General features: G+C 33.0%; 1 protein-coding gene across 3 annotated transcripts in view; it reads right to left on the bottom strand.

The window, feature by feature from the left end:
- Positions 1 to 6: 6 nt before the first annotated feature.
- LOC106470829 (collagen alpha-1(IX) chain-like) overlaps positions 7 to 27,292 on the bottom strand; it is a 44,465-nt gene continuing 17,179 nt past the window's right edge. Inside the window, exons 9-20 of one of the 3 annotated variants that reach the window (XM_022399469.1) lie at positions 24,139 to 24,201; positions 21,541 to 21,612; positions 21,328 to 21,363; positions 20,663 to 20,722; positions 19,771 to 19,803; positions 17,267 to 17,413; positions 16,023 to 16,077; positions 12,952 to 13,053; positions 11,578 to 11,679; positions 5,320 to 5,409; positions 809 to 886; positions 7 to 385 (exon numbers count right to left, since the gene is read on the bottom strand). In XM_022399469.1, coding sequence (XP_022255177.1) covers positions 177 to 385; positions 809 to 886; positions 5,320 to 5,409; positions 11,578 to 11,679; positions 12,952 to 13,053; positions 16,023 to 16,077; positions 17,267 to 17,413; positions 19,771 to 19,803; positions 20,663 to 20,722; positions 21,328 to 21,363; positions 21,541 to 21,612; positions 24,139 to 24,201 — 1,047 coding nt within the window. In that variant the 3' untranslated portion in view covers positions 7 to 176. The remainder of the gene's footprint in view (positions 386 to 808; positions 887 to 5,319; positions 5,410 to 11,577; positions 11,680 to 12,951; positions 13,054 to 16,022; positions 16,078 to 17,266; positions 17,414 to 19,770; positions 19,804 to 20,662; positions 20,723 to 21,327; positions 21,364 to 21,540; positions 21,613 to 24,138; positions 24,202 to 27,292) is intronic. The other 2 variants (XM_022399470.1, XM_022399471.1) reach the window with 2 other exon arrangements.

The raw sequence follows: 27,292 nt of genomic DNA, 5'->3' as shown, positions 1-27,292 counted from the left end.
TATATCTATACAGTGTGACAAGTTGATAATATTTATTTAATTCACTTAAAACGTTTTCATTCCCCAAAAGTTGGAATAGATTTTATACATCTTTAATGAAAGATGAAACTTGATAAAGTAGGGTCAGAAATTTTCAGGCATACGGTGTATTTTTAAACCTATAGTTCTTCACATTATTAATTTGCAGGTCCCTTATTGTCCTGAGAAGTAGGTAGCTGATGAAGCGCATTAGCAAGATCAACTCCTCGGTAATTGCAGACCTCACAGTATCCTGGTGGACCCTGAGGTCCAGGTGGACCCCGTACACCTGGAACTCCTTGCCTTCCTGGGGGACCTCGTTCTCCAGCACGTCCAGGAAGTCCAGTTCCTGTAGGGCCTGGAGGACCTGAATATTCAAATTAAAGTTAAAGATAACTGTAGGTCAAAATGTGCATAAATTTGTGAAACATAAAAACCACTTACATCTAATTGAAGTGTAAAAAACAACAAAAATAAATAGTTGGCTGAATATTATCCTTGAATTGAATAAAAATATTTTCTGCATGTACATTCAAAAGATTTATTTTACATAAAAGTTTAGTCATTTCATATTTCAGTGTCAAAAACAAGTTTTATTTATAAATGAAGATGGATCATTTTTCAACAAAACTTGGGTATTTAAGATCCTAAATAAAAATAATAGCCCATTACAACATTTTTCTTCCTGATAAAAACTAATCAGAATACTTTCCTGAGTTAAAATAATCCTTTTTAATGGGACAATTAGCTTTTATATAAGTGAAATGAAACAAAGTTAAACTTCACTTACCTGGTAAACCTCTCAGTCCCATAGGACCTTCTATACCAACTCCTTCTGGGCCACGATCACCTTTGTCACCTCGACTTCCTTAAGTTCAAACAGTTACAACGTTAGGATGAATTGCACTAAGAAACTGAAGTTAATTTTAAGTGATGTTAATTAAGAAAGCTTTATTTGATCTCTTTTGCTGTGATAAAAGGATGTTACAGTTTTTTAAAACACAGATTTTTCATCCAAATACAATGCATATGAACTTACATAAGATAAGAAAACTTATAGTATTAAGAGCTGAAGAATACACGACCATGATAATAGGAATCATCATAATTCTATCATCAGTAATCTAGAGGAACAAAACAAACAAACAATATTTGTTATTACAACAGAAATATATACATAAGAAGTAAACAATTTGAATATACAATTTAACACAAGAAAATGAAAATGTGGCACAGATGAAATAGTTAAAATAAGTTTAAATTAACTGAAGAGTTTTTGTTATTTAGAGATGGAAGGACAGTTTTTATGTATAATATTTCATTTATAAGAAGTTCAGTATCATGTTTTGCTGTTGAGAGAATTTTAAAGTGGGAGATATATATGGGATGTCCCATTTCTGTATTGTGCTGATAGATAATGGAGTTGGGAGGGTTTGTAACCTTTTTTCCAAAAAAAAACAAATTTCCACTACAAAGATCATTTGCCAACTGCCCATTATTCATATCTTGTCTACTTATACACATGCACAAATGTCACCTTAAAGTACGAGCATGCAAACATGTGGGCATATCTATAAAAACTGGAAGAGAGGTTACAAACCCTCCCAACTCCACTATCTATCAGCAGATTACAGAAATGGGACATCCAATTTCTCTCTCTGACTTTAAAATTCTCTCAACAGCCAAACATGATACTGAACTTGTTATAAAAGAAACATTGTACATAAAAACTCTCCTTCCATCCCTAAATAATACACAGTCTTTACTTAATTTAAACTTATTTTAACCATTTCATCTGTGCCACATTTTCATTTTCTTGTGTTATAATGTATATTCAGATTGTTTACTTCTTACGTATATATTTCTGTTTTAATTACAAATATTGTTTGTTTGTTTTGTACCTCCAGATTACTAATGATGGAATTATGATGATTCTGAAATGTTTAATAAATGCTTCCTATTATCATGTTTGTGTTTTGCTTTATCATTAAGTTACATTTTCTGAAAAATGAGTCAATTACTGAAGAATACAATTTTAGTAAATAAAAGCATTCACCAAACCACTTAGAATGACAACATATGACACTACTAGATAAAGCTAGATATATTAGGGCGTCAAGAAGTTAATGTTGTGTTTTGGAACACTTTCATTAACAACCCACCAAAAAACATACATTATGTATAATAGTTAAATGAACTGCCTAAACGTCACGTTAGTGTAGCCTATATAACATGTAAAGTTTAGTATGCTCTAATCCCTTATAGTGATGGCACAGATGAGACACACATTCAGCATGTAATGCTGTTTGAATACAAGAAGGGAAACAATGCCTCTGTAGCCACTAAGAATATCAATGTTTATGGAAATGTTTTGAACATTAGTAAGTGTCAATGATGGTTTGGCAAATTTTGTTCTGGTGACTTTAAAAACTGTAATGGCAGGGGCTGACATGTTGGAATTGATATTGATGTTCGGAAGACGCTTGTTGAGTCTAACCCAAGGTAACACACTTGTCAATTGGCTCTGAAATTGCATGTCTTTCATGAAACAATATGTAAACATCTAAGGAATATAGGAAAACACCATAAAGAAGGTGTTTGTGTGTCTCACAAACTCTCTGATGATCATTGTTTTTACCGAGTGAATGTTGCTGAGTCTCTTCTGGCGCATAATGCGAATGAATCATTTTTGGACAGAATTGTCTCTGGTGGTAAAAAATGGATTCTCTATGCAAGTATTAAATGCCAAACACAATGGCTCAGTCCTAGACAAAAACCACTTCCAATCCCAAAACCTGGACTACTTCTGCAGAAAGTGATGCTTTGGTGGGACATCAAAGGAGTAATTCATTTTGAACTCCTCAATCCACAGCGAATTGTCAATACAAAGATCGATAGTCAGCAACTGGAACATTTAAATCAAGACCTTCATCAGAAACATCCTTCACTCGTGAATCGGAAAGATGTTCTCCACGACAATGAATGTCCACATGTGGCACGTTTGACGCAACTCAAGATTATGGAGTTGAGTTGGGAAGTTCTCCCCCACCCACCATATTCTCCAGGTATGACAGCATCAAATTACCATCTTTCTCGTTCGCTGCAACACCATCTTAATGGAAAAACGTATGCAAATGTGGAAGGTGTTAAAGGCTTCAAAGCCAAGTGATTTCTTTAATCAGGGCATAACAACCTGACTGTAAGATGGAAAAGCGTCATCGATAAGAATGGAAAATATTTCATTTAATAAATGTTTTGTTTTGATATACAAGTTGTTCGGGTTCTTTCATCTAAAAGAAAGCGACATTAATTTCTTGATGACCTAATATATCTTAAGAGAGGGAAAGGATACACTTATCTTCAGTTTCTTTTACTATAAATATGCTCATGTCTATTAGCTTTTAGTTTAAAAAATATAAAGTTATTTCTTTGATAAGAGAAAATTTTTAAAACCTAGATTTTAAATCAGTTACTGAATTTTTATATCTCTACTACAAGAACAGAGGGTATTTCAGCAATTACCTTACCATTTTAACTGAAAGAAGAGTTACCTGTTTAACCAAAATAAAAGGAAATGCAAAACTCTCAACAATGCACTAATCTAACTTTCTAAAAATGTGCTCAGCAAAACACAACATTTTTGCAACTTATTTTAGTTTTTCTTAACGTTTAAGAACTGAAAAGAAACAAGTTTTAAAAAATGTTGTATTTCTTTAGCAAATACATTTGTTTCCATTTCATTGTTGTACCTGATTGTACAATTCCATTTCAAACTGATTTGTGCCTAAATGCATAACTTTATCTCAAACTGATTATTAAATCTACTGGCATACATACTGCCATAGCAGACTTAGCATTGCTATGGGGCCCAGATGCCAAGGAGACCCAGGAGTTAGGTAACAAAATATACAGATACATATATATATATATATATATATATATATACATGTACACACACACACACATATATATTTTACCTTATTCCCAGGTTCCCCTTTAGCAAATCACACAACCTGCTCACAAACATACATGCATAATTATTTAGTGATTATATTACGTACATATAACTTAAACCACAGATACAATTCTTAATTAACTTACTGATCAAAAGTTAAGAGACAATAAATGCTATCAGCCAATCAGCATCAACAGATCTGCTGACTGAGGTTTCTAAGCAACTTAAAGTTGTGATGTTAGTTTTTGAAAATGCAAAACAGACAAGCTTGCGATATGTCTTAGAGTCAACATCATCACCAAAGTGGATCACAATAAGAGAAAAATAAAGAGTTAAAAAATAAGAAACTTTCCCAAACTGCTTTTTTTTAAATGGTAGTATTAAAACAAAGAAAGGAGTGAGAGATACACATACTTATTCAGTATTCTAGCTGAATGTCAGTAAACAGGCTCATGACATTCTATGTATGCTACTGGTTGAACATAATTATATCCCTCTACCTCAAACGTATTGGTGTATTTAACCATGCATCTCTGTCTCAAACTGATTATTGTACCTAACCATAAAACTGTTTCAAATGGATTGTTGTAACTAACTGTAAAAGTGTCTCAAACTGATTATTATACTTAACCATATAGCTTTTCTCAAGCTGGTTGTTTCATCTAAACAATACAAATCTATTTCAAATTAATTGTTTTACACCTACTTATACAACTCTGTGTTAAACTGATATCATATCTAACTATACAACTTTGTTTCAAACTGGTTGTTATGCATGCTTAAACAGCTCTTTCTCAAAATGAATGCTGTTCTTAGTTGCACAAACATATTTTAGATTTTATGTTTTACCTAGCTATATCAATATGATCTGAACTTACTTTTGTTTCTAGCTATACAATTTTTATCTGTAATTATTGTTGAATATGGCTGTGCAACTCTGACTCAAACAGATTCTATATTTAGCTATACAACCCTGATCTGAACTGACTGCCAATCCTGATTACACAATTCTATCATGATCCCACTGTTTCTTTCCAGTGTTTTAATAGGTCATCATTAGAAACTGCAATGTCAAAAAAAGTGCACACAGTAAGCATAAAAACAATCAAAAGTCTCAGAGCTGGATACACATCAACATATATCAACATAAATGTTGATAATATGGATCATTTTCATTACAAGGAATGGTTTGAAATTGCACTTTTTACACAAGACAGGATCAAAATATATTGGTCTTACTATAGGTGATAATTTTAACTGTCAATTCAGAAATTGTGAAATGTTAATCAATAAGTAGCTTATCTATAGAAAAATGTTTGATTACTTTGAATAATTTTTTACTTTACCTTTTGGTCCCATCAGTCCTGGCGGACCTTGTTGTCCAGGCATACCAATGAAACCCCTTTCACCTGGTAATCCAGGTATACCAGGATCACCTTTGATGAATGGCACAATAAAACATATATTTTATGGAATAATGATTGTCACATGTATTAGCACTTCCTTAAAAATAATGTACGTACAATTGTGGATTAACTGTTATCCTTACTTACATTTCCTTACTAATACCATAAATGGTTACCATGTTAACCAATATATTTAATAGCACTTATATACCACCTATTTATTATCAATACAGATATACTTACTGATGGTTGAGTACTTTATATTATTTTGAAGCCACACCATGTCATTACAGTCTGTGTCATTATGTCTGATCATGCTTTATATGACAACCATGTATCTTAAAAATAATTCTGTAGCATAGTTTTCATTAGAAAAAGCTCTATCATAAGGATGTCATGTTCAAAGGACATCATTCCTCCCTACACACTTTCCACAGTCCATCTAGTATATAGAGATGACAATTTCCTAATTTTTGTTTCTTAATTACATTGCATACTGTTGCCTTGGGCAAGTGGATCAATTTTGCCACTGATCTTAGTGTTCATGTACTGTTACAAAATGCCACACTTTGCTTGCCACGGTTGGAGTACAATTTGTTGCAGATCACATTTCGAATGGTCCTGGTACTTCAAGTTGATCCACATTTCTTTGTTTTCCAATGCCATACAGTACAAATTATAAATCCATGATCTGAACCTATCTTTATTATCTGGGTGGGTGAATATTTTTCATTCCAAAAGCAATCAATTTTTGTTGACATCACACCATCTATGAAACATCATTGTCAAAACATAATTTTGATACAAGATGCTCTACCATGAGTTTATATCAACTGTGGTTGTCATATGACTTGCTGATTTGCATGTTCAAAATTGTTTTAATATAATTTATTCAACCCTGTATATGTGTACTTATCAAGTAAATGTTATGTTTAACAACACTTTAGTAATACTTATATGTGCGTTTACTAACCTCTGCTTACTAATAAAACTAAATTCATTTAAAACAGCTGAAAGGGATACAACTTAAAATTTTAAACACATGTTTGACACTCTGCAACTTATGGGAGATCTAACATCTGTTTTCAATTTTAACTTATATTTCATTTAGCTGTTTTACATGATTTTTATAGCGTTTTATGTATTATTTCTTTACTACTGATATGGTGGATATGTAACTTTTACATTTATTTACAAACTCCTAACACCTACACACATATATAGGTTCTAACACTTACTTCTATTAATATAAATGTGATTACCAAAAACTGTCATACTTAGTACATTTACTCAAGTGTATACACTATGTAGCTGCTATGTTTAGTACATGTTCTTACAACCGTCTCATGCTTGGTAAACAAGATAACTTATACTTATCGATCTACAACATGTAACATTTTACTACTGCTGTGCACATGATTATTATTAAGCAATTATCTTAACTAATGAAACTTATTTACAAACAGCTCATGAATAGTCAACAAACTTTTTAATATGGACAACATGTGGCCACTGTCATTACTATTAACATTTCTTTCCAACCACCTGTGTATGATTAGTAAATAAACTTCCCAGAACCTAGCTGGAAACAAAGTGTCATGCCTACTAAAATCTTCTTATTGTTAACAAGTATTTCTATATAATATGATATCAATTAACTCTTCCTTAATATCTTGGTTTTTCTTTCACTCAATCCTGCAAAACATAAATTATTACTAAGTAACATATAACACTAATAAAAGATCACAATACTGTGTATAGCAATTAGTGAAAAACCATAGTAAATTGAACAAACTGCCAGAAACCTGATATTAAAGAATCTAGTTTTGACAGATTCGTGCGTCCTCTTCAGAAGACAACATGAGACTGAAGAGGGTGCACAAAAGTGTGGTAGGTACTTTTATGAACAGAAGATTCAACAAGATATCTATTACTAAGTAATTCCATACTCTATGACTTTGAGTATGTGAAAGAAAATGACTGGATACAAATAAAAAAAAATATAATGAAGCAGTTTTTATTTATATATCAAAGACAATCAAAATAAGGTGCACAAGGCTAAGAACAGTGTCTTTACTGTATAGCTAACTCTTTATACTTTCCTAACAACTTATAAAGATTTTTTTTTATAAGACTTAGTTAAGATTACACATTAAACTTCAGGAGAGTATTACTATTTAAAGAAAGTACTTAAACCTCAGTTACCAAACTGAGAACTTGAAATTAAGAGAGAGAGAGAGAGAGAGATAGCTAATAAAGAGATTATGGTGTTATATACCCAATATCTATAACACTATATTCTCAGGATACGTGCACCACCTATGCTAATGCTGGTCAATCCCACTGAAACGTAAAGGAGGTCATAACTGGAGATATCATCTGACCTACCATTGGTGGACACTGCTTTTATTATCGTTGCTCAATATGCAGCATCACAGCAATTTTACCCATGGGCAAGAACATGTTTTTCTTGAGGAACAAAGGCAACTAGAACACTTTCTGGATCACTATTTTTTGAAATGTGACATATACATAATAAATGACAAATTCATGATATTATACAAAAAGGATAGAAATGCATGCTATATTCACACGCATGTACACAGGGTGGGTTCAAGGGGATTTGCCTGAACCCCCTATTTTTGTGATGTAAAAAAATTATGCTGATATAGTTATAGCACAGCTGCTTATGGTATTTAACACTTTCTACATATTTTACATTCTTCTCATGAAGCATTAGCACTTCTTGGCTTGAAATAGTCTCATGTCCACATATCCCCATAGCATTAAAATGCTTTACATGCTGATTGTGCTTTGCACAATATGTAGAACCTCACAAAGTAGAACCTCCTTTCAAACATTCTGCATATGGGCCTGATTCATATACCACAAGGATGAAACACAAATCCTTAGACTGGTAACTATATTGCATGCCTCCTCAGATTTCTCCTTCATTGTTTTTTCAGTGCCAGGGCTGGTGGTGGTATCTGGCTTACTGAGAAGCTATAAGCAGGTACCCTACTGATGATGGTCACAACCAAAAGCTTAGTCACTGTAGCTTAGCCATTATCCCTCAGCTTCAGAACACTTCCCTGGAGCCCAGCTGACTCTTGAGTAGACTTCAGCTCTAGAAACTTCCTTCTTGGCTTCGGGATGTAGTGGTCCTGCAATAGGAGGGAATCACACATCTGGTGGGCCTTTCTTAAAGTGGTTGCATATCCATCAACTGGACATTTCATGGGTGTGTTCCACTATATAGATGTCCATGACGCTCTCTTTTTACAGGGTCTGAGTAAGGCATTGGGGAGGTTCTTGAATCTAATGCTGACTGTAATTGTGGTTTTTGCCAGTGGGATTGAGTCTGCTGGGCTCTCTGCTGCTGGTACCAGTACATCCAAAGTGGGCTTGGGTTCATCTGATTGGTTTGAGGTCAATAGAGTTTGCCTTGCCTCTGGGTATCTAACAACTGAAAGTCCCTATTTCAGATATGTTGGTAACAACCCATCTTCTTCCATTGGTTCCACCACATCAAACATCAGTCTAGCTCTTAGGGTTGGCTTCAGACATCAGATCTTGTTTGAGATGGAACCCCTGGCATACTGTTGTTCATGATCACAGTTTGTTCCATTCTTATCAGTTTGTAAAAAGAAAAAGGTTTCAACACCACTTATTAGTTGAAGACAAAATAGCCAAATGTGTCCAAAATTTCACCTAAGTTAGTAAAAGTACATATCAAAAATACAAGGTCAGTGAATTCTAATTGGTCAAAAGATCAGCTTGAAAAAGGGTTATAACTGCCCAGTTACAGCATTACTCTCCTCCAACAACTACTATTAGGTAGTTGAGTAATCAAGAGATTACCTTAACAAAATGACATTTGTATGGATTTCACACGTGCTCATGCCCTAATCGACCACAGTATATGTATCCCTGGTGTCCACGAACTTCTTAGTCCATAAGCCTCATTGGGTCTGTACTTGACCAATACCTTTTTTAGCTATGCTGCACTCTGTTACCATTTCCATTACAATGACAGGGTCCCTGCATCTATGCAGAAATGAAATTTCATGATTTTTCAATTACCATTTTTAGATTTTCAAGTACCATTTTCTGTGAGTTGTACAAGACACTGAGCCTGGGTGTACTTTTTAAATGTACATATCATATAAATATTGATTAATTTATGTTTTATATAGTGGAAAGGAAGTAATATTTTTATTACTAGCCTAGCAGTGTTCCAATGTTACTGAATTATTTGTAAATAATAAATTCAAAGTTAAGATGTTTGAGCATTTCTTGTTTGAAATTTTCTGTTTAATTTTCACTATGAGAGCCTTCATGAATTCTTCCTTCACTCTTATACCTTTCCTCAGGGAATTGGCCACTGTGAGGAAGCTAAAATTTCTTTCCTTTTCTCAAAGTTTTCATCAGCTGATGAAAGGAGTAACTTAATGTCAGGCTCACGTCTGACCTTCTCATTTGAGATCTTCCAGTTCCAATACAGTTTCTTCAACCTTTCCTCTGTCACCTTCTGTGATTAATGCTTTCTGGACTTCTATTTTATGTACATCTTATACCTTTGTCTCACATTTCGAACAAAGGTAAGCACTTCTCTAGGACATCCCCAGCATGTCTAATGTGGTCATTTATGACTCTCCTAGCATTAAGAGACATGCTTTGTAGGTTTTTCTATAATAGTTTCTATAATGGCAGAAAAGACCCTGTCAAATGTGGCCTGTTCATGAGGCAGGGAAGGTCAGTTTTGCAAACTCTCCAAAGCATTTGGAATTGTTTCTTGTCTGACAAAAGATAGAAGTTTAGAGCATCCAGTCTGTCCTGCTCTCTCTAAAACATATGAACTTGTGAATCAGTTGATTGCAGGGATGTCACGAGAAAAAAAAAACTCTTTGTACTGCCTGATAATAGTGTCAGAGCACCTTTCTTCCACTCTGCCTGCATTAACCAGACTTTCTATGAAAACAACAGCACTAGATGATGGTGGGTTTTTCTGCACACCCACATGTATTTTAAGATGAAGTAGCAGGGACAAGCACTTTTCCACAACACTGATGTTCTTCAACCATCAGTGTTTAGAAAGCTTTGGTGGAAGGTCTAAGCATCAATCTCATTCTTGAAGTCATCAAGTCTTGCTAGTGAATCTTTGAAAAAACAATAGAAGTTTGCCAGAGTTTCTTCAAATTTCCAATCAGTTGCTTTACACCCATCTCAAGGCATTGTGAATAGCATGTAAACCACAAGATCAGAGTAAACCTCACATCACAAAGTCTTAACATCCAGATCAAATTTTTTATTTCCATTCATATGTGGCTTACTGGTTTCATTACTTAATTGAGCAATTTGTTTCAAACAATACTCATAAATAACTTCATGTAATGATCCTACATGCACATGGCACCACATACACAAGTTCACTTAGACATGTATATCAGCATATACATTTACTGGTATCACAACAGTTTACTGCCGGTCATTTGCTGCCAACATACGATTGCTGCGACATTTTACTACCATATTAAATGACTGCTGGCAAATAATTATGTTTCAAAACATTTCCTAGCACAGTGAATGACTTTATTCTCAAAAATTACAGTGAACTAATAAACTATTGAACTAAACTTGATTAAAAATAAAATTGAAGAATATGCTGGGAAATAAAAGCTATTACTATGTTGAATGAAATTATCTGTGTAGATAAAATAAAAATAATTTTTCTACTTGCCTTTAAAAAAAAGCTAATTAAACTGAAGAACACGTAGAAACACATCTAAAACTTTAAACAATTTAATTCAGTTTTAATAGCTAAAAAAAACTAACTTAAAATGTGCAAAAATATCAAAATAAAATTGATGAGTTTGCTGACTTTTATAGGTAAGACTAAAGTACAGAAAAATTACTTGGCATAGAAAACTAAATAAGATTAACTGCAAACAAAAATATAAAAAACAGACAATTCTAAGTGTAATTGTACCTATACTTGAAGGAGAAACGAAATGATTGAACATTATTTGTCAAGATTTTGATATTTTTATTAAAGCACGGTCTGTACAACAGTTCAAAAAAAGATAAATGAATATTTAACATCTAAGTAACAACAATTTTTGCTTAAACTTACAAGCTTTAAGTTTAAAAAAGGGCAATGACAGAGTGGGTGACAGATCAGCAAGCAAAGTTAGCTACCTGGGATTCCTTGATGTCCAGGTCGCCCCGAAGCTCCCCGTCGTCCATAGCCGGGGAACCCTGGGGGACCTCTTAGGTCCCTGATTAGCTCATCCATCCTTTCTGTGGGGAAACATAGGAAGAAAACAACCACAAGAATTCACTGTTATGTTAGACTTAGCAGTGACAGTAACATCCATATGGCAGACGCACTTGTCCATCCGGGTCTTCCATGCAAGAGAAGTTTTTTTCTTGAGTTGATTATATTCTTTAGTACAATAACAGAATTTTCAGCATCTTAAAGCAGAGTTAGCATTACTACCATTCTAGTTAAGTTCTTCTTTAAGGAAAGATAAAACATGCAATTGGAGAAGTTAAAATCTTGTGAAGTTTGAGAGTTATATAGCAAGGCTGTTTCAAACTGTGTAATAAAGAACATATAGTTAAAAAAGTTAGGATTACATCAAGCCTTAAAGAACCAGATAGCAAAGCTGTTTCAAATTGTGTAACATAAAACAAAAATTTAGAGTGGTTAAATCATGTTAAGTTGTAGATGATCAGAAAGCTATACTAAAACTGTGTTACGCAGAACTAAAAGTTAAAGTGGCAGACATCACGTTAGGCTGTAGATGATCAGCAAGCAAGGTTCTTTCAAGCTGTATAACATAGAATGAGAGTTAAGGTAGCAAACATCATGTTAGGCCTTAGAAAATCACACAGCAAAGCTGTTTCAAGCTAATATATAGTGATATTAAAACAATGTTAAGCTTTATAGATTTAGATAGCAAGGCTGTTTTCAGGGTAAACTATTTTTTCTAACCCAATTTTTTAGGTTTTTTGTGTGTGTCTATGTTGGAGAAACAGTGATGAAACACTAGTGTAAACACATAAAAATGAGAAAGAAACCAGACACAGATATGGGAGACTTTGTAAAGTTCATACCATTCAGCAGTGACACTACTCCCTGATATATACGTAAGAACATACGCAATAACTCTGAGAGAGTAGAAATTTACACCCAAAAGCAATTTTCTCAATTAGGATTTGAATTTAGAAAATGAATTTAGTTGACACTTATACATATGCAATAACAGACAGTATCCAAGTGAATACTCTCTTCAAAAAATGTGATGATAAGAGTATATAAGAATACTCATCAAATGGCACTAGCATTAATTAGCTAAATTAATGAGATATCTGGCTATCTGTACACACTGACTTTTACTTTAGGAGACTAAAATAACAGTATCATCTGGGAGTTCAGTCACTCAAACACATACACACACATGGCATCTCCAACATAGTCACTATAGTTTAATTACTACCTTGTAGCCCAAGCAAATGGAAGAGAAAAATGTTATACAAGAAGAAGCATATGGTCAGATGATCCAATACCTGGTGATCCCTGTAATCCTGGAGGACCCGGACGGCCATGTTTGCCTCGTCCTGGAGGCCCCGGTGGACCTCTTAGTTTTGCTGTCAGTTCTGCTAATTGCTCTAGGTGGGCAGTTACAAACAAATCAAGATACACAGTATTTTTGTATTTAAGTACTTTCAAGCATTGTTCTCACTACAGTTAAATTTAGTTTTGAATAGTTTACTCCAGATCATACTATCACAAATATCTAATCTCAAGGGCTATGAATGTTAAGTTTATAACTGAACTCTAATTTGTCTCTTCAAGGATGCATTGTTGCAAAAAGTTTTTACATATGGTATATTGACAATCAATTAATTTGGTTTTTTGTAGTATTAATATTCAGCAAAACATGAAATAGGAACTTACATCTGAATGAAAAACATTTAATTTACCATGTGGTAGTCAAGCCTGATGAGAGGCTCTGCTCAAAATGTCACTAAGTTCTTTTTCACAACTGAAAAGTTTAATCTTGATATATATATTATTTGATTTATACTCATTATGATTAAAAGCTTGAGATTTTTCTTGTAGCCAAAATAACTGTAGTGACAACTAGCCTTTACAATCACCAACTAAACCACTAAGATAATTAACTAGAATTCAGGTATATTTCAAAAGGATTTTACTATTTTGTGTTAAATCTTTAAAGTTTATAAGCTGTAGAAGTTTCTTTCATTAAACACAATCAGATACATTAAAAATAAAAAAAACATAAAAATGATTTTTGATTGACATTTTAGTTAAGAGATTAAGAAAACAAAAAGTTCAAAAAACAGTTGTGCAAACAAAAAATAAATGAAATAAAAAGTTTAATGGTTTCTGGATAATTAAAAAACACTTGAAATCTAGAAATTTAAAACAATGTATCCTCTAATTAAAATCTTAGGAAACAAAATGGATTTTTAAAATTTCTAAGAACCTAATAATATTACTCAATTCAAAATAAATACAATATTTAGAATTTACAATTGTTACAGTATATAACTCATTAAAGGCATCATATCATTTTTGGGGCATATTCAATCCAATATGTAACTTATATAAACTGGGATACACAAGCTGTCCAAAATGTCTGGTTGTTCAGTTGGTACATCTAATTTACATAAACTGTGATGCACAAGCTGTCCAAAATGTCTGGTTGTTCAGTTGCTATATCTGACTTATATAAACTGTGATACACAAACTGTCCAAAATGTCTGATTGTTCAATTGGTACATCTAATTTACATAAACAGTAATACACAAACTGTCCAAAATGTCTGGTTGTTCAGTTGGTACATCTAATTTATATAAACTGTGATACACAAGCTGTCAAAATGTCAGGTTATTCAGTTGCTACATCTGACTTATATAAACCATGATACACAAGCTGTCCAAAATGTCTGGTTGTTCAGTTGCTACATCTAATTTACATAAACTGTGATACACAAGCTGTCAAAATGTCTGGTTATTCAGTTGCTACATCTGACTTATATAAACCATGATACACAAGCTGTCCAAAATGTCTGGTTGTTCAGTTGCTACATCTAATTTACATAAACAGTAATACACAAGCTGTCAAAATGTCTGGTTGTTCAGTTGCTACATCTAATTTATATAAACTGTGATACACAAGCTGTTAAAATGTCTGGTTATTCAGTTGGTAGATCGAACTTATATAAACTGTGATACAGAAGCCGTACAAAATGTCTGGTTGTTCATTTCGTTCATCTAATTTATATACACTGTGATACACAAGCTGACCAAAATGTCTGGTTCTTCCATTGGTACATCTAATTTTAATATATAAAATGTTTGCTGGAGGGAATTTTCTAAAATTTAACTTTATGGTTCCTTGTATATAAAACTTTAAATAAAGTGACTAAAATAATAAAACTAATCACAATATAAAATGTAGTGATAATGTTTGTGATATTACATCAAAGCAACACTAATAATAACTTTATTAAATTATATAAATCTTTTCTGTACTAATACAGGTTTCCAATAAGAAAAATGTATAATAAGATTTAAAGTACTCTTTCTTTATGGTATTCTGTTGCCATCAAGGCCTTTGGCACAATATTAGAACTCATTAGATTGAAAATTTACAATACACAAAGTCTTGAAATACTATTTATATCAGTTGTTTATGAGGCAATTTTAAATCGATGCAATATGCCTTGACAACAAATAGTGTGTTACTTTAATGCCATTATGTACTCTTCTTATTGAAAACAAAGCAGAAAATGATGTAACTTGAATTATTATCAGCCTCACTGTGATATATCACAAACATATTACTACTAATGTCCTACTCCAACAAATAAGGCATTCCATACCATTAAACAGAGATGTTGGAACTGGGGGGTGCTTTGGTTTTTACATATTTGACATACATAACAAGTGTATATTTTATTAATATATAAATATCCTGGGGGAGGGGGATGTCTACCCAAGCACCCCAACTTTGGAACTCCTTCCTACACCACAGTAAAGTGTACTGTTGATTAAACCTATGGTATGGAATGGTAAATGACTACCACACAACATAGCTAAAGAAGGCTAAGAATCATAAGATTTTAACTGGAAGACATGGTTATGGGGAATGTGGTTTTACAGCCTACCTATGAATAATGATGAATGTCATCACAGCAATAATATAGTAAGCAAAATTTGAGGGAAAAACTTTATGAAATGTGGTTCTACATATTATTTATGAGCAATGATTGAAGTCATCAAGAATTAAAAAGCAAAATCAAAACTTTATGCAATACAATTCTACTCAATGTCTCTAAACCATGCAGTGAAAGCCATCAGGACAAGACTTACGAGGGTGCAGTTAAACCTGGAAGAATTTTAGTCCATTTATCTTTCATGTAATTGATTTTAACCGGTTTTGTTAAGAAATATCACTCTTAACACTGATCTAAGCCAAACTGGAATAAGTTACTTTTGACAGACTTTAATGATGCATAATTTCTAATGTTTACTGAGAAGTAGTTCTTGCAGTAAGAGCTACTTTTCCTGTAGAGTTAGAAGCAAAAAAAGCATTTCAGCAGACTTACCTCTCAACACAGTGGCACAAAGTTCTCTCATTTCTTCTTCTGTAAATCCCCTTCCCTGAAAAAAAAGTGTAACTAAGCTATTAAAAACCTTTATAGTTGCAAAGTTATTTGGTCTTAAAAAAAGTTAAGCAGTATACAAAGTAAGACTTCCAGATTAGGCTGTTCAGTAAACAATGTTCAAGCTAATTATCATTGTCTGAAATAAACTAGAGTTGTTCATACCTGAATGAACAAGTTAGCTAACTACTAAAATTACAAACCTGGTGTTACATTGTACTAAATCAAATATCACACTACAAAGCTCAGTGGTTGATAGAAAATCATTATTTTATTGAAGAACTTCACAAAGAATTGTAAATAACGATGTATAATTAGGGTAACCAGATGTCCTGGTTTTACAAAATTATCCCAGTCTTGAATCTGTTGTCCTTGAGTCTCGAAAAAAGATTATGGGAATGCTAATTTGTCTGGGTTTTTAAGTGGCAATCTGTTATTGGTTGTATATGCAAGATGTTATAATGAACACTCTTATTGGTAAATAGTGTGTTTAGTCTTGACAATCACATCCTCATGGAAATCAGAACACGATGTGCATAGACATATCACTTGTAATTCATACAGTAATCTGAATGTGCCAACATGGGCTACATGCCAAGGCTGCTATGGGATCAGGCCATGTTTGTAGTTGTCTGGTGATAATTTTCATTGTCTTGGTCAACCAGAAACCACTTACTTTGAACACTGTTAAGACACATTGGAATTTGGTATTCCTTCAATCTCAAAAAACTAAAGTGAGCTGAAGCCTTAGCATAGCATTTGATTCATACAATATGAAGTTTAAAATCATTGTATATTGCATTACAATATCTAGCAATAAAACAAATAAAGTTTTAAATTATTTTATTTCATTTAGGTTTTTCAATTTAGAAAATTAATTTGAACTCTTATAAATATGTCTTACATAAGTATTTTACAGCAAACTGTGTTTAAAACTCCATATGATAATTTCATTGTAAAATTACAAATCATTAACTGATAAATTGTACCTCAAGCTTTAAATTAAATTATTATTGGAAGAATTATATCACTATCTGGGTCCTATCTGTTTAAATTTGTCTGTATGTTTCTTTATTCTAATCTATAGCAGTCAATAAACACTGAAAGAAGTATATTTTCATTATGAGTAAAATAACTATTAAAAGCTAAGTTATGGATGTTTTATTATATTACACAACCTCACTTACTGGAGGACCAGGCAATCCTGGCATTCCTGGTTGTCCTCTGCTTCCAGGCTCACCAGGTAATCCTGGAGACCCTGCTGCTCCAGGTATTCCAACAGGACCAGGTAGACCTGGTGGACCTTGCTTTCCTTGAGCACCCCGTTCACCAGGCTTTATACCAAGAATAAAATATGTACATTATTTTAGATATACATTAAATGGTTTAAAAATTATTCTGAGATAAATGTTTTAGCATCATACTAGTTAATAAAGTAATATTTAACCTATCATGTGCTACATGTGTGTGTGTGTGTTTAAAATGGTGTCACATTACTCCATTACAACAATTATACATTAAATAGTATAAAAATTATTCTGAGGTAAATTTTTAGCATCATAATAAAGTAATATTTAACCTATCATGTGCTACAGTGTAACAGTTAGTGTGTGTGTGTGTGTTTAAAATGGTGTCACATTACTCCATTACAACAATTATACATTAAATAGTATAAAAATTATTCTGAGGTAAATTTTTAGCATCATAATAAAGTAATATTTAACCTATCATGTGCTACAGTGTACCAGTTAGTGTGTGTGTGTTTAAAATGGTGTCACATTACTCCATTACAACAGTGTAACACAATGCTATGCTCTATTGTCAACATCAGATATTAACCTGTGTGTTATGGTATATTACCTATAAAAGTATGTGCTGTAATACTGTTTAATCCTATTTAAATTATGTTCTTTGTTTGGTCGTTAGTGAACTCTACCGAGAGTTTTGAACCTAGCAGGACCAAACTTGCCATGTAGACTTGGGGTGACCCATAGGATGTTTTTATCTATATGGCATAGACTCTCTATGAAGGTGACTAAAATACATGAGGAAAGTCATGCAGGTATGTCTTGGGTCTAGGAGTAGGTTGAGTCATTAAATGTCAGATTCTGTGTTCCTGACCCTCTCTCAGGAACCCAAGGGTGCCATGTTTGAAACTGTGTTCATATCCCCACTCACAACTCAGCAGACCCAAATGTGGCATACATACTGAGGTAGCACAAGCAAGTGTCCTAATGGGTTATGTTTTGGATACAGACATTCTTGGGATAGCTGTAGAAGTAATTGAGGATAATAGACGATCTTGATCAGTACATTGGGGCCTCTGGAAATCATGAGGGGTCTTTGAACTCCATAATAATACAGTATACTATCTAAAGAGGATGTAAAACACTAATTTATGATACGCTATCCAGAGAAGATGTATAATACTGTGCTAGGGTATTCTATACCTAAAGGGAACATAACACTGTTTTACTATACATTATCTATAAAGTTCAAGTAACACAGTGTTATGACATGCACTAATGAAACTAACCTGAATTAATAAACTTTATATTTTGTAATCAAATATAAGTATATTTGCAAGCGATATTTATCACAAAATTTACGTGAATAAAGGGGATGTTTATTTATTACTTACTGTAAAATTAGATAAATGAATAAATATATAAATTAATCTATTTCATATTTAGAATAAAAGATTTATTGATTGAAAAGCCTTTTTGAAATGTTTACATTAAGAACAATACCAACTTATGTTCTTGATTTGGCAATAAATAAAACGTTTAATCTAACATATATAAAAGTCAGTGTATGTCACATCATGTCACGCTTGATTTCTTAAAATAAAAAGAGTCATAAAAGCCAAAATGTATTTATCCAGATAAAATAGTTCGATTACAGTCAGCCCATTATGATTTTAGTGATGGGGTGTAAAGGGACTGCGAGGGTGGGTGCCATGAAACCTTATAAATGTAGTGAGTGTCGGTATAACAAATCTAAAGTAAAGATGTAGTGTGGGATCACCTAGCCTAGAGACAAGTGCATGAAATTTTTCATGAAAGTAAAAATATTGATTTAAACTTAAATCATTTCTGAATTAAGCTATTTTCTGTTATATCACCAAAATTTTTAATAAAAAAAAAAACTCTCTGATCAACAGACTCTAAATTAAGAAGTCACCAAATATTTTTCCAGTTTTGTTGTCTATACATTTCATTTTATACTTTCAGTACATAGACTAACAACAATATTAGCTCACACTTTTGTTGCTAAGCAACGTGCCATAAAAGCCATCGTTGGAAAGTACTGTTACCAAAACACAGTAGCTTTTCCATATATTAGAAGTTGTTAATCTAATTGACTTTTTACAAATAATTATTCTATGAATACACCAAAAATTCATTTCATGAATAATCCTAATTTTGATTAACTCACAAAGAAATTTACTGATGTTTGACTGCTTCCACTGTGCTTTTCTGCCTCTTTCTTGGTCAAGCTTGATTTTGCAAAATTTCTTTCTTTCAGTTAGCTATGAAATGCGAGGTTAAGGTATATTACACGCTGGTGGTGGTAGTACTTGCCCCATAATTTTTCAAAGGCTATATGCTAGTTAAAATATACTACACATTATAAACACAAAAGAACAAGGATAAAAGAAAAAAAGAGAGAGAGAGAGAAATAAACTTACTACACCTGGTGGTCCTACATGACCCGATGTACCCTGAAAATGAAGAAATATTAGTACAAGTACAATAAAATTTTGCATCAAAACTAGAACAACTAAAAACGTGGACATAGTTTACATATATAGTTTGAAAAACAAGGTAGACAGATGTATCACAATTACTCATATTGACACCAACCATGTAGATAACTATTTTGTTATTTACCAACATTTTGGTGACCATTCATTTCACCATGATCTGTTGCCCTGATGGTGTCACTGAAACAGTGGTAATTAAAAAATATAAATAATTATGCTAGACTTTGCAATACCTAATTGATTAATCTTTATAAGTACAAAGTAGCTAGACTTGTTGAACATACAAAAGGTTGAAATATACATATCTAAACTTGTTATGTATATAAAACATACAAAAAAGAAGACAGAGTCATTTTAAATATATAATATTAAAACCAAGTGGCTGAACTTTTTATTTAAGCAAGATAAAGTGTGTGTATGGGTGCGGGTATATATGTAACTAAAACAAGCAACATAAAACTATATGTATACGAGACTAAAACACATTATTCTGCAGACAGACAGAGACAGACCAATGTTTTATTGAAACATGTTGTTGGTTCTCGACGTAAAATGTTTTTCATCATGCTTATAAATTGTTGTTTGTAAATTTACTATTGTATTAGCATAATGTGCTTCTGTGCACAAGTAAGATTAAAACAAAGTATATGAACATTTTATATAAATAACATTAAAAGTAAATTTTGCTGAATAATAGATTTTGCACCAATAAATATGTTCCAAGCATTAGATAATGGATCTTTTAATTACATTAATTTGTTGTCTTAGTTTCTACAAATGATCAGTTTATTTGAAATGTGTCACACAGAGAGCCTACCTTAGGGCCACGTATGCTGCCATACCCATCAAATTCTATGCCACTGCCACCACCAACACCCTGGAAATATATGACAATGTATGTAATGTCTAAACACAAATTTCTTATTTCACATATCAACCACAAATTTAATAAACACTAATAAAACTAGGTTCCTATAAACTAATAAAAAACACTCATTAATAAAAATTCCTCATATTACCATAAAGTACTTGAAATACATTATTATTTAAGTGAAAGCTAAAAATGTTTGTCTCCTGATAACTAAGCACATCTTTAAATAACACTGAATGGAAAACTAAACAGAGCACTCCAGATATAGTGTAATTATTTATATTATCACAAATAAGGGAATACAAAAATATCAGGGCTATAAATTTGAAAAATAAGCAATTTTAGGCTTTAGTATCACAATCAGTAAAGCTGTAATTCTATGCCTAATATAATGCAACAGTATAGTTACTCTGTTAATTAACTGTTGCACTACATACTGGCTCCTGAAAAGTTACATTTGAAATGGAAAGGTAATGAGTGATAAGATACTATTATATTTTAGAATAAAACTGGCATTCTTACTTAATCAATGTTTTAATGAACTTGATAGTGATAAAAGTATTGTTTTGATATTGCTTGAATAAAATTTCATTTTTAAAACTGATTCTTACTTTAGGTCCTGGTGGCCCAGGTGGTCCAGGAGGTCCCTGGAATAAAACGTCAAATTAACATGAAGCTAATTAAAATAGATATCAGTATGTATTTATGTAATACACAATGAAAATATTCAGAAAGAACATAATTCACCCCAAGAAACAATCAGCATTACATACAAGTCATTATTTATGTTTTTACTGACTGGCAGGCTATGGCCAAAGACTTACAGGTTTTCCTTCATTTCCGTTAAGTCCTGGCAGTCCTGAAGGTCCTGGGGGTCCTATTGGTCCTGTTAAACCCTTCAATTATATGGATAATAGTTAGTAATATTTTCAATAAAAAAAATATTATTTCAAGGTTTTTCAACTATGCAAGACCAAATCTTTGTGTTTTCTAAATATAAAAAAAAACATTATAAAGTTTTCATTTCCTTGCCAACCTCTAAAAAGTATCCAATTTATTCTTAATTTATGACTGAGCAAGAGTAAAATTAAATTTAAAAATGGAATGAAATGCTTTCCAAGATTAATATTTTCCTCTACCGAAAATAAATTTCCATTAGATACTTACCTCCTTTCACAGTTACAGCTATTCTAGACTTGACTGTCCGCTAGGGTACAAATTTTCGTTTTCCACTAGCCTTCAAACTTCCACATAATTCCACATATATATCATGTGGTTCAGCTGTGTTTAAGCATGCAAATTAGCATGTGACACCCTCCACCAATAGAAATATGACAAACCTTTCTATTGTAACTGACTATCACTATGCAGTTGAACCCACTCTTCACTTTGAGATCAGGCACGAAAAATGACACCAGAAGTGGGGACAGCAGATGAGAAGTGGGAAGGGAGGTAAGTATCTTCTGATATGATTACTTACCTTCTCTCATAGTTACAGCTAGAATCCCACATTGAGCAGGTGGAGGGGACCAGTGTAAAATTACCTAGATGAGTACCCTTCAAAAGCATGAAAAGCACCCATGGAGTGTGCCATCTCTATGTAGAGGAAACAAACTCGTGATAGACTGCACCACATCTGAACCAGGTATACTCTTTGCCCATGTAGGGCCAACAGGTGTGGTTTTGCAATCAAAGGGCAGAACAAGGTAACAATTCCAAATCTAGGATGAAGTGGAATGTGTGTAAAGTGGCTAGGCCACATCAGACAATAAGCTGGAGATCAACTTCAGTCCAGACTAGAGGCACTGGGAGGCACTCAACCAGTCCTCAACCATTCACCTCAGGTCTAGGAACCAGAAGGGAATTAGAGCCTCCATTCTGAGAACCTAAACCATCATGTGCACATATCCAGCACACCTGTAACAATAAACTCTGGGAATGTACATCCAGAAAATATCAGAAAGGTGGAAATGCAACAGGGAGGGTCAATTCCAATCCAAAGCCAATCGACATTGGGGATGTAGCATCCAGGTTGCAGTATGAGTAGGTTTCCAGCCCATTCACATGTGAGGAGTTATGTTTTCCAGGGACCAACATGTAGGTGGCAGTAGGAGGGAGGGTTCTCAGCTGGAGGAGCAAACTTCAAAATAGATGGAAAATTCCAGTCCAGACCAGCAGCATCCAGAAAAACATCAGATCCACAGCAGAAAGATTGTCACACCCTCTAAACAGGCAGAATGACACTATTTCTCTCAACTAAGTGGAATTATGCACACTCAAGAAGATTCCTTCATGATCCACCACCCAAAGAGCTACAAGGTGGTAAGTGGTAAGGACTCCCATAATCCACTGGAAGAAGGAGTGAAGAAACTCAATGGAAAGTCCAGAAGAATGCATCATCGAAGAAAGTGCAAGTGGTCACCACAAATCCCTATTTTGAAAGGCAGACCGTTCCCAATTTGGAAATCTAAGGAATATTAGAGATGGGCAGCAATCTCTTTCTGTTTTACTCATGTCAGTCCATGAGTGTACGGTTCAGTACAAACACATGCTGTGAGGAAGAACCTGCAAGTGGTCTTGTGGAACACCTCATCTCACCAATGAGTATTATAGACCTTATAGATTTTGGATATCATTATACCTGGACAGGCACTACTTACCACAGAGTATGATCCATAACATGTAAAGTAGGCCCCTGAAAAAAATCAAGAAATGAAATAAAATAATTACCCACTCAATGTTGTACCAATGGCTACAGGGGGAAGATGATATCTGGCTGAGCAGGAAACCTCCAGATGATGCAAGTAGTGTGACTCAAAAATGTGAGGAGTGGTCTGGATAATCTCTTCCAAAGGATGATAGAAATTAGCAGACAAAGACATTGTGAGGTGATGGAACTGATAGGATGATACACAGAACAATTGGCAAGATTTAGGAGAAAGGGAGGAATACGCAATATGGATAACCTAATGAACCCAACTGGTATAGGTGATAGGAGAAACATCACGAGAAATGGATGGATTCCAATGTATAAACAAATAGGAACGAGAGCCATGGAAAGGTGCTGTGCACGACATGTAACACTGTAAAGCACAGACCAGACACAGGAGATAATCTGAATCAAAGTGAGAGTAAATATGGGGTATGGAATAGCAGTAACTGTGAGAAGAGGTAAGTAACTGTATCGGAAATAACAAGGAATAATGTCATCAAAAACTAAAACAGCTAATAAAATACAATAAGAAAAAATAAAATGCTAAATATTATAAAGTATCAAATTGTTCACAAGCATGAAAAAAGCATTTCAAATTTTCTTTTAAACATTGTTAGCTTAATTTGTTACAGTATTACTTTAATAGGCATGCAATAATACTTCAAATAAAATGAGAGCATATTTCATACTTTTGGTATCAAAGTCATACCTGTGGCCCAGATGGCCCTCTAGAACCCTCCTGCCCTGGAGAACCCCTATCTCCAGTATCTCCCTAAGAAGTAAGATATTGTTTTAAACTGTGAATGAATGTTAGATAAAGCCAGTTGGTAGGTTATCTATATTTCTCAAATATTGTAATCCTAAGAAAATATATTAACCTAAAAGCCTGATTATAAAATCATATTTAAAGTATATCATGGAAAGTTATAAAGAAACGTTTTTCCTTTATTTATAATTGTATTTGTATTTCAAAACAAATTTCAACCATCTTACAACAGGTACTATGGATAAACATTGGCATTAAAACTAACATGATATCCAAACTTTTACATGTCACTACACTACAGTTAGCATACCACATCATTACATTTCAGGCATATTAATTACTAGTGTTCCACCCAAAAATAAGCAAATAAAATAAACATTACACACTTTGCTACCTACAAGGTGATACACCCAAATACATTAGATCTTCCACTATAATTATAAAATATATACAGCTGTGTTTTATAAAATTTTGACAAATGTTTGACAAAAATATTTTTAATCTTGATCTTCACAGCATAGCACACATGTGTACTCCATTTTACTTGTTCAAATGGTGATACTGTTCTTACTAAACAATTTTATTGATTAGTTGGTTTGACTTAATGAACAAATTATACCACACTTTATTCAATGAAGAAATGTGTTCATAAGTTTTGCAACTAAGAACATGTATATATCAGATACACAGAGTGTAATATGTATGGTTACAACGTTTCAAAAGATAAAACCTGACATCGTTAGGTACAACAAATATTGTAAAAACTTTTCAGTTATACTAACAGGGTACTTCCTTTGACTAGTTAACTCCAAATTATGTTCACATGACTTGTGTGTGATATATTGCAGTGCTATAATAAGGTTTACATTGGCCAATCAGCACAAGTTCTTGAAAATATTCCAGAAGAACATGTTAATTCAAAATAATGATACATACAAACACGAGGATGAACCTAAACATAACTTCAACAACCCCAGAAAAAACACCTGACTTAAAGACTGGGAATTAACACTATGTTTTTATTAAATGAAATGATGATCCAGATGAAAGTGAACTTTTGGAGATGAAAAAAAGCTGAGTGCTAAAAATGTCAGGAGAAAATACCTATAATGGTTGGGATACACATCTGAAATTTGTTTTTATTCCATCAGGATTTGTTATTCTAATGCATCACAAAAAAAAGGTTATTGTGTATTTAAATCTAAACAGAACAAAGTTAGCAAGTTGAAAAGCTTCAAATGTAATATGTTTTTACGTTTTAGCATAACAGCAATGGATATAACTAACCATATTTTCCTATTTTATATTTTATTTTAGAGGAAACTTCATTAAACATTTAAAACTTTATAAAATTTGTATCCAATTAAAAATGTTTACAAGTTAGTTTTGTGTTACATTACATTGGAAAGAAAAAGAAATGATAGACTAAATACTGACAAGTAGACATGCATGGATTAGTGGTTTTGTCTGATGCTGAATTCTTATTAAAGTAACATGAATTATGTGTTATTGTTTTTAAAATAATTATGAAGTCTTAACGTTCATCAACTTTTTCTTCATAAGGGTCATTGATAAAATAACTTCAATAAAAACCTGATTTCTTTAGAAGCATTTTAACTTAACTTTATAGGGAAAAATGGGCTAACATGGTCGATTAGTGTTTTCAAACTTTCACTGATCACAAATTTTACAAACAATTCTCAAAATTGAGAGACAACCCTGCACACACACACTGATTATAAACTACAGATAGACACACAGAAAAAGTATCCTTACAAGAGATAGCTTGTACCTTTCACACTTGGACATGTTAAACCTCACATCTTTAAGAGAGACCCTAAATTTTAAGGTACAGAAGATTCCTGGATCCACGTTTTAAAATCCTTAGTGCAATCGTTGACTTCAATACAGTTAGTATCTCCTTTATTTCATATTTTTCATGTGTTAGAACTTCACTGCATTCATATGTACCCATTCAACATTACAGATCACTATTATTACATTTGATACATGTTGTTTATTAGTTAAAATAAGTTGATACTGCTTTTCCTAAAAACGTAAAGAAAACATGTGAGCTGTAAAACTTCACTGTGACATAGGGAATGAATATGCTAAAAGGCCTTTTCCACTATCACTATATATAACAAAACACAGTTCTGGACTATCATCTTTATTTTTCCCTTATACCACAAAATATTTACACATATATAAAATAAATTTCAATTTGTAGGAACCATTAGCCTTTACTGTGTCATAAGAATATGTAAAAAAGGTTAATCTAAATACCACATAACTAACTTAATTTTCTTTATTCCAGTGATAACTAACTATGAACAAATATGTAACTCACAGTTTATCACTAATAGTACGGTTTTGGTTCTCAAGCTACAAATGGGTTTCTAAATTTGATATGTTTTTAATTCTATGTCAGTTTGTACATAGGCAAAGAAACATATATGAATTTGGGGCACATTATCTGCTACATTAACCATGACCATTGAATTAAAAACTGAAAAACAACATCCCATAACAGTTATATACAAGTCTCTATTCCCCATTTAAAGTGGCACTTCACTACTGGGTCAAAATGTAGGGGGGATACATGCCCCCACAGGCCACCACCTATGAGTTCGTAAATACAGTTTTGATATACAATGTTGTTAAATAATGTTGTATTGTTTTTCAAAACTTTTTTCAAATAAAAGAATGAATATAGAAGAAAATTTCTTTCTAAGTCACCCATAATTAAGAGAACTCCATCACAAATATAATTACCAAATCTTAAGTTTAGAAAGTATCACAAAGACTGTTATCAGTAAAGAAACACTTTAAGAAATAAACTCTCATCTATAATAATAATAATAAAATAGTATGTGTGTGTGTGTGTCTGTGTGTCATAGCTCCAAGAGCAAAGAACCTAGAAACCTGAAATTTTGCACCCATACTAAATGTTTGTTTGTTTGTTTTTGGAATTTCGCGCAAAGCTACACGAGGGCTATCTGCGCTAGCCGTCCCTAATTTAGCAGTGTAAGACTAGAGGGAAGGCAGCTAGTCATCACCACCCACCGCCAACTCTTGGGCTACTCTTTTACCAACG

Source organism: Limulus polyphemus, unplaced genomic scaffold (genome assembly GCF_000517525.1).
Source record: "Limulus polyphemus unplaced genomic scaffold, Limulus_polyphemus-2.1.2 Scaffold4241, whole genome shotgun sequence".
NCBI lineage: Eukaryota > Metazoa > Arthropoda > Merostomata > Xiphosura > Limulidae > Limulus > Limulus polyphemus.
Note: the sequence above shows the minus strand (reverse complement) of the source record. Positions and strands in the feature narration are given on the sequence as shown.